The sequence below is a fragment of the Takifugu rubripes genome, chromosome 3 (genome assembly GCF_901000725.2).
Source record: "Takifugu rubripes chromosome 3, fTakRub1.2, whole genome shotgun sequence".
Taxonomy (NCBI): domain Eukaryota; kingdom Metazoa; phylum Chordata; class Actinopteri; order Tetraodontiformes; family Tetraodontidae; genus Takifugu; species Takifugu rubripes.
In genome coordinates, this window is record NC_042287.1 from 4,047,871 (window position 1) to 4,056,731 (window position 8,861).

Genomic DNA, 8,861 nt, shown 5'->3' on the forward strand with positions numbered 1-8,861 from the left:
ACGGCTGTTGCCTTCACGAGCACCGGTCAATTACATTATCAGCCCGCCCGCAATAATGTGGCTCTGAAATTATTTTTAACAGTGCACCATAATAAGAGAATATAATGACCCTTATGCCTGGGTATAACTATGTTATCTTGTTTTTAAAGCTTATTGTTCGTGATGAATAGTGCCTTAGTCTCTCATATTATTTCCTATGACCACCAAAGGCACCATAGTTCGAGGTCTGTGTCGCAACTGTCATTGAACAAGTCAGTTACGTGAATCTTCAGCAGAAACTCTGTTGACACTAACATATTAAATATATGACAGCTTCAGGGTAAGCCTCGATGGAAGGACTGCTGGTTGAGGCAGCAGATGATTCTGGGTGGAGAGTTGAGGTTCTTGGATAGCTCATAGGACTAGAGAGTACAATCCCTTGTTCAGTCAGCACTTGCTGAATAGTGGGGTAGAGTGGATTGTTTTAATAGGTTCTTCAGGTGGGTACCCTGCTCCGTTGATGTTTCGTTGGTAGACCCAGGACACCCAGACAGGGCTCAAACAGCAATCCTGGTGTCCCAGGTGGGCCCCCTCCACTTTTACCCTCGGTGGTCACTGTTAAGCCTGGTTAGAGTCTTTCCTCTCAATCCATCGCCAGTTGCTGCTTCGCCTCTGACAGTGATCTCTTGGCTTGTCCGAGGGCCTATGCCGCTATGTCAGACTACTTCAGGTGTTTGCGTTCATGTGATTTGCTGACTGCAGCTTCCCATGGTTCACTTAATCCCACATTGAAGACAACTTCTGCAAGGTTGGCCACAAGCTCAAATCTGACCTGGTCACTTGTGATGATCTCAGGCAGAAAGACGAGTTTCTCATTTATATCGACCTGTAGTTTCCAGTCCCGAAGAGTCACCAGGAGCTTCCACTCTAGCAGATCTTATTGCTGGGAGCTGCCCTGCTCATATGAAAGGGGTGGTGTTAATGATAGTCCCAAGGGAAAAAAGTTTCCATCTATCCATTAGGAAACACTGTTTCCATTCATCGTGCGACCAAGGAAAGCATATATTCCCAAAAAAAACCCAAACAATTTATTTGTTTAAAGAGAGCAGGGCCAATGCTTTCAGAGTCACAAGTTAATTGTTTATTGTATAAATGGAGAATTGAGATTGCAAGGATCCCTGACAGATAAGTACAAACGTTAATAAGACAAATTCTCTGTATTCTGACCAATCTCAAGGATAACTATTTTCTGTAGCTGTACTAGCTGCATGATATTGAGCACCTTGTAGGTAAAAACACTGCAAAATAGACTACAAACAAGCAAGGAATAAGTCCCTTTTATTAGGAAGAAACCTCTTGTAGGACGGAGCTCATATGGGGAAGCCTCCTGCTGATGGAGAGGAGAGGAGAGGAGAGGAGAGGAGAGGAGAGGAGAGGAGAGGAGAGGAGAGGAGAGGAGAGGAGAGGAGAGGAGAGGAGAGGAGAGGAGAGGAGAGGAGAGGAGAGGAGAGGAAGTCATGAGCCAGTAGGGTGACACAGCAGCCTGGGCTCCATGACCCTGTTCTAAATATGGTAATTCATGTAACTACAATAATGACTGTAACTTCAGAATTACTGTATTAAAAGCTTTCTCAAAGAGGAAGGTTTTAAGTCTAATCTTAAAAGTAGAGAGGAAGCCAGCGCCTATATCGTGACAGGGAGCTGGTTCCAGAGCAGGGGGCCTGAGAGCTAAAGGCTTTCTCCTTTTAGAGATTCTGTGAACCACGACTAACCCAGCAGTCTGAGAGTGGAGTGGTCTGTCGGGAGGGTACAGTGCTATTATCTGACGAAGCTGACGAAGGCACCGCACCGCGTGTGAGTCGCACCCCAGGTTGAGCTTTAACACATTTTATGCACTACAAGCTGCGAGGTCTTATTTAGATGGAGGTGTGCCATAAAGATCAGGGCCGATCCATTTAATTCAACACGGCTTGACTCTGATGTAGATGTAGCTCAAAGCAGAACAAAAAGAAATTGGACAACACCTGAATGACCTATGTGGGCTATTTCAGTTTGTTTTTCATTCATTTGTAAAAAATAGAATTCCGGGTTTGGGCGAGTACATTGATTAGGATTTTGTTTTTGTTTTTTATTTTGACATGAGGCTTCACCATAAGAAATAATGAAAGATTTAAGAGGGCCTGTACACTTTCCGTACTCACTGCATTTGTTTAAAACTTTACAAAACATTTTCTCATTTTTCAGGTTCACCGCAGTGCTCAGGTGGCACCAGGGAAGACAGATATTCATGGAGTATCACTCACCTGAGATGCTTGCGAAGGAGTTTCAACACATCATAGGAGTCAAGCCACCCATCTACTGAGTTGGCACAGTTCTCAAGAGCAAAGAAACACCATCAGTGACTCTTCCCAGGTTTTGAACAGCCTGTTCCAGCTCCGGCCATCAGGTCAGAGATATCACAGCCTTGGATGCAGTGCTGTGAGACTCAGAGGCAGGACGAAAAGTGTGTGGTGATAATAAACAGAACCTTATGTCCTGTCTTTGAATTTACCGGACAATTAGAAGCGATGGGTTATCGTTGTGTCCTGATGAGAAATGTACAAACTGGTCCAGTCTAATTCTGTCACTGTGAAAAAGGTTACAATTCATGAAATAATAACTGCGTTTTAATTTACTAGGTGTATTGTGCCCGTTCTTGCCATAGTTCTTAGCTTATTAAAATGCCAGAATCTAAGGTGATGGAAGCTCAGTCTGTAGGGGACTGGGCCGACCGGGTTTCTGGTTTACACCCCAGTTCTGGACAAAAGTTGGAAGGTGTGCTGGATGTAGAAGGGGTAGGTAGGTCTTAACCTCCCAAATGCTCAGATAGGGCCCTGCAATGAGCTTTGTTTTTAATTTTACTTTATTGATCAATCTTGTCAAAGCTGATTTCTGTTGTGAATTAATAGGAATGATTGGGTCTGAGGAACCAAATAATTTCCTCTTTTTTGGCAGCAATATGTTGATGATTAGTAAAATGATATTTGTTTCTTCTCTTGGGGATTTTTTCAGATACAGATCGATGAAAAGATAATTAGAAAAAGTGCGAATAGGTAAAAAAAAAAAGGCTGCCATCAGGCTAATGAAAGTTTAGAAACCTTGATCCAAAAGTCATACTGGTGAAGGATTAAATTAAAGGATTAATTATAGGGTTCAGTAAATTAACCTGGTTATCTATCCATCCATCCATCCATCCATCCATCCATCCATCCATCCATCCATCCATCCATCCATCCATCCATCCATCCATGCTGCTTTTGGGGGGGTAGAGCCTATCACCTATAGACTGTGGGCAAGCACCGCAAATACAATATTACCATCCACACTATTGTGCTTTTGCGATGAAAAATAATGCTGCGGCATCATTATAGTGATTCTATTCATGATTTGAATTGTTGTTTACTATTTTTGATATACTTACTTGATGATAAGCTCCTTAATCTAATCTTGGAGACTGATTTTCCGGGTACAGGTCAGTTGTGGTATTAAGCTGGCAGAAGCAAAGATTTGGACTCTCTTTGAATGTGACCATTCAGGGGAAGCTGAGTGTCTTTTTTAAAACTTTTTTTTTTTAATCCATGGATTATGAAGGCTAAATATAGATATATTTTCTGTGATGATCATTAATGAAAATCCTGGGGTGGGGGGATTGCATATTAAGTAGCAGTGTCTTTCATTAGGAAACAATAATTCCCATATTTTAGTGTATTGTCTATAAACCTGAAATTGAAGTTTACATTTTAAATAATGTCTTCAGGGTATCTCCTATAAAATAGCCAGTTGTAAAACTATATTCCGGTGTTACATTTCTGTTTACCTGCTGCACCTCTGTGGACAAAAGTCTTTGGGTTACCTTTCAGAGAGCATTTTGGAACGCTGCCATTAAGAGGGGAAGACATCTGTGATCATTATCAGTGGACACAATGCAGTAACGTCCATGCACAAGGTCAGTGACGGAGAAAAGGGCGTGGCAGTTTAATTCTCTGCACAGCATTAATATTCCTGCAGGTACGGTACACTACCATACTTGATATGCAGCTGCACAGAGCACTGCTGTGGTTTAATCATACATTTCTGATATTCTAATGGCAGGTAAAGGTCGGTGAGGATATTGTTTCCACCCACCTCATACCGGAGTGTGCTCTTTTACCAGACTGCAGAGCAACTAGTTGGTATCTTACGTATTTGCTGTGCAGGGCTGAGTATGAAAAGGTCATTGCTGTGACGGAAAAGGTCACCCGGCGAATCAAACAAGTTTCATTTTGCCCCATCAGGTTCATCCTGGTGCCTAATAGCAGCCAGAGAGACTTGTTTGATGTAGAGGAGATCTTCCTTTTCTTTCTGCTTTGTTTTAGAAGAGGTTTACAAAAAACAAAAAAAAAAGGATCCTTGAGGATCTGTAGTAAAATTGAACCTGGAACTAATTTGACATCATTATCTACAGTTCTTTATTGTGTTTTTAAGTTTCAAGGATCAGTGCGAACCATCCAAGAGAAGCCTTTGTTTACTTAAACAACGGAACAATCAGTTGTAAAACTGTGAAATCTGATGTTGTCCTGTGAGAAGAAATATCAGCCGACACCAATATGAACCTATTTTCAACTACATGTAAAATATGCCTTAAAAAACAGTTCCACTGAAAATCTGATCTATTCTCTGAAAATGACGCTTCAAACCAAGTGATGATTTAGTCAAGAGTTGATGGAGCCATAAAGCAGAAGGTTCAGAAAATGGATTGGTTGCTGATGGCAGCATGAGTGGGGGTTGGCAAGGTCAGTGTACTCTCCCCAGAGGAAATAGCTGCAGAGATCACAGCCCAGGATAGTGCTCCAACTGGACAAATGGTAGAAACAGGTTCTGAGATGGCTAAAGTTGTAAGACAGAGGGATTTTGAGTCTTGCAAAAGTTATAGCTGGCAGGTCCTTGATTCAGGAAGGTTTAAAACACCAGATTCTACTCCTTTAAGCAATGATGTCAGAAGACTTAATTAGCATGACTGTGTTTGAGGCTAACAAGTTCAAGCATGGACTTTTAGTCAGACCACAGATGTCATACAGCATCTAGGAGCTACACGGTGTAGTCGTTGGGCTATTCCAGGAAGGTGAATCAACTGCTATATCACTGGCATACAAACTGGTGACTAATATGATCTGATCTGATGAGATCATTGGAGCTGATGCAGAATCAGTGGGGAAACAGAGGCTGTGGTATTAACACATTGGGAAAAAGGAGCCTGAAAAGAGCCCATGCAAACAAGCAGCTGCAGACCACAGCTCCTGACATTAGCCTAAGGTAGCTATCATCAACGGGAGCACACAGACTGGCCATAAAGTGATCAATTACAGAAGACTGTATTTGTCTTCACTGTGGCGATTGACTGCTATGCAGACAATTTAGTTATTACGCAAATTTTTCCAGAGTCACCACTCAAATTAAAAAATGGAAATGGATGATTACCATAGGTTGAATTGATTTCTGGGCAGCACACACAAGGTTTAGTGAATAGGACATTTGAAAATAGGGGATTGATGACCAGTTAAACACAGGTATTGGTAAAAACAAGTGTGAGCCCCCCCCCCCCCCACTGGTACAGCTTTATAATGCTGTTGTGATCATTTGATTCTTCTGGAGGTCGGTGCAATTTTACAATTCCTGCATCCGTCGGACACTTCTTTATAAGAAAATATGCGCCCTCTAAATGGATATTCTCTTGCTTGTGCTCTCGTCCTGGCATGAGTTCAAACACGTCTGCAAAATGCTGATCAAGAACATTCGCTCCTTTCCTGGAAGAAGATCTGCCCTTGACAAATGTGCAACTTTGATAGAGCCAACATATGTTGCGCGTTTTAGCGACGCAACTTGATGATATTTCGTGAGTCGGAACTGTGACACTTGAATAGCCAGTGAATTTCTGTGAAGATCATATTTGTACCATGATGGAAAAGACTGGATTATCTCTGGCCACTATGCCCCCTCCCCCCCCCCCCCCATTACTTTAAATAGCTTTTATTCTCAATACAGTTGGTTCTGTGAACCACTGTAGCAGGAAATTGTCCTTACGAGCTACACTGATTTTACACTTATTCCATTCATCTTTTGTTAACTGCCACTAATTCCAATTAGGTGCTGGACCCTATCCTCTTCAGTCACTGGGTAAGAGGCAGGAATACACACTGGATCATTACAGGAAACACACGTTACTCACTCACTCCTACTGGCAGTTTAGATTTTTCAGTCAATGTGATGTGCATATTTTAGGGCTGTGGGAGTAAAAGATACAGATAAAACCTCCACATAGGAAGGAGATTGAACCCCATATCCTTCTTACTAAAAGGGCGCTGTGCACCTCCCTGCTTACTGGATATACCTGGATCTCACCATGTGCGTATGTTGTGTCAGCATAATGGTGAACAAGCACTTTTCCATAGCGTCACGGTGTCATCGTGCACTGTGTCTGCCCCCCCGGCTCATAAAAATCTGTTACTGCTCTGAAATGACCCGAGGACGTGAGGACGTGCTCTCGCCCTTGCTCGAATGATTGAAATGACACAATCAAACATCAGAGGTCACTGTTGTGCTTCAATGGCACTTTTAATAAAACAGACATTTCATCCTCACAACAGCAATGTCTGGACAAAGAGGAAAGAAGGGGGGCCGGGTGAGGGTTCCCTTTGCCGATAGGCTGGTAGCTCCCGATAAGTGAGACGGAATTGGATGGAGAAAATTGAATGGTGCTGTTGGACACAGCGTGGGGAAGATGGAGGACTGCGTGAGTGCGTGTTGCTGTGTATTGAACAGATTCGTCTTGGCTGGCATTTATTCCTCCTCCCGCACCCCCTCAGACGAAGAGAAAATAGCAAAGAGAACCCCGACCATAGTCACACCCCCACCCCTCACGTATTTACAGGGAAAATTAATACATTCAATTATTTCACTAAGTAACAAAGCTAATTAGTTATTTTTGTCCTTTTTGAATTTTATTTTTATTTTTAGCAGAAATCACATAGTTTCACATCCAATTTTCAGACAGTGGTGTTCCATTCCTATAATCTTTACCAACGGTCCATCTTTAGGTTTTTCCGTTCAGAAAGACTCACAAAAATCCCCCCCCGAGCCCAATTTAAAGACTCCTCTTGCCCATATTTATAACTATGTACAGAAGCAGCAATCTAACGGTCACAAAAACCCACCCACGAGCCTCATTCACCCTGCCCAACTAAAAAGTAAACAAATAAATAAATAAATATATTGTTACACCTATCTCGCCATCAGGCTCCGTACACGGCCCACATCGTACCCTGTTCTAAAATAGCATGCCAAGTTTAACAATGAACACAGAAAAGGTCTCTATACAGAAAAAAAGAAAACATCCTCAAAAAAATGTTTTTTGTTTGCTTTGTTTTTATTTTCCTTCCTCCCAAAAAATGGTGGACACGGACATAGGACAAGATTTCAGTGCCGTTCGGAATTCTTTTTTTTTTCTCGTTTTCGAGTGTCGGGCTTTAGTCTTATGAAAACCCTGTTGTGGTGGGATTAAGGGGGCTGAACAGTGGGAGGGTTGATTTCCAAGGTCTCTGAGGCAAAAGTTGGCTAAAGGAGCATCCTTGGAAGGGGGTGAAAACTTTGGAGGGGGAGGGAAGAAAGTGTTTACGGGGAGAAAGCCTTGAGTGTGTGTGTGTGTGTATGTGCTTGTGTGTGAATGTGTGTTATTCTGCTTTGTAGAGTCAGAGGTGACGAGGACTAGGGTGGCCATTGTGGTAGAGCTTCTGTTTGATGTGGACCATGTTGCCGCTGGAGTCTTCCAGTTGTCTGAACTGGGCCCGTCGACGGAGGTCTCGGAGGTTACAAAACTGTGGTAACCATGACCAGGAAGGCGTATCTGGAGGAAGAGGACAAACAGCACGATTACTGGCACTTAATCTTTTAAATCCGAATAATATAAAGGATTCTTGGCAGTAAAATAATGCCACAAAACTAAGTGAAATTGGAAAATGTTAGCCACTATTAACAAACCAATTTTTAGTAAACATAATTGTTGATTTTGTTGCATTAAGAAAACACAGTTATAAATGATTTACCATTTATTGGATAAGCTGACAGGACAAGGTGCAGCAGCCTGTTTTTTTAAGCTGACTTTTTCAGGTTGCCTTCATTCTACAATCTAAAGTCGCGACAGACAAAAATAAATAAATGAAATGTTGAACTACTTTGCACATCTTAGACAAGTGGGTCATGGTGACACACGCATAATTTAAGAGAAGGGGAATGCTTCTCCGTCAGAAATACCCCAGAAAGTACCCAAACTACAGAATTTCCTCTCTACTCACATTTGCATACATATGAAATGCCAGTGACCATGCAGAGAATATGTCTCCTTATTATCGAAAACTGTTGCTTTGGCAATCCTGGAAGAGAAGACGGCTCGAGGAGCCTTCCATTAGATCAGGAGGATCAGGAGATAGGGTAGAATCCATCTTTGCCTCCTCCTGTGGATCTAAATCCAGTTACAGGCAGACACGACACAACAACCAGCAACTCTGATCTCTCTTTTTCAGTGAACACACACTGGTGCTCATTTTCCCCAATACATTCATATTTTCTCTAATTTTCTCTCTCTCTCTCTCTCTCTATATATATATCTATATATATATAGATATATATATACAGTATATGTGTGTGTGTGTGTGTGTGTGTGTGTGTGTGTGTGTGTGTGTGTGTAAAACAACCTTATGATTATAATAATATGATAATATGATTATATTTCTCTCCTTTAAATAAATCCTCACCTGCTCCTTAAATAGCTCAGTTATTTTTGCCCTGGAAAGTCTTTAAGTCTGCTATGC

At 42.0% G+C, this 8,861-nt stretch overlaps 1 protein-coding gene across 1 annotated transcript in view; it reads right to left on the bottom strand.

Annotated features, from left to right (window-relative positions):
- Nucleotides 1-7,401: 7,401 nt before the first annotated feature.
- Nucleotides 7,402-8,861, bottom strand: part of tmem240a (transmembrane protein 240a) — a 10,462-nt gene continuing 9,002 nt past the window's right edge. The window contains exon 4 of the mRNA XM_003962945.3: nucleotides 7,402-7,897. Within this exon, the coding sequence (XP_003962994.2) occupies nucleotides 7,743-7,897 (155 nt within the window). The 3' untranslated portion in view covers nucleotides 7,402-7,742. The remainder of the gene's footprint in view (nucleotides 7,898-8,861) is intronic.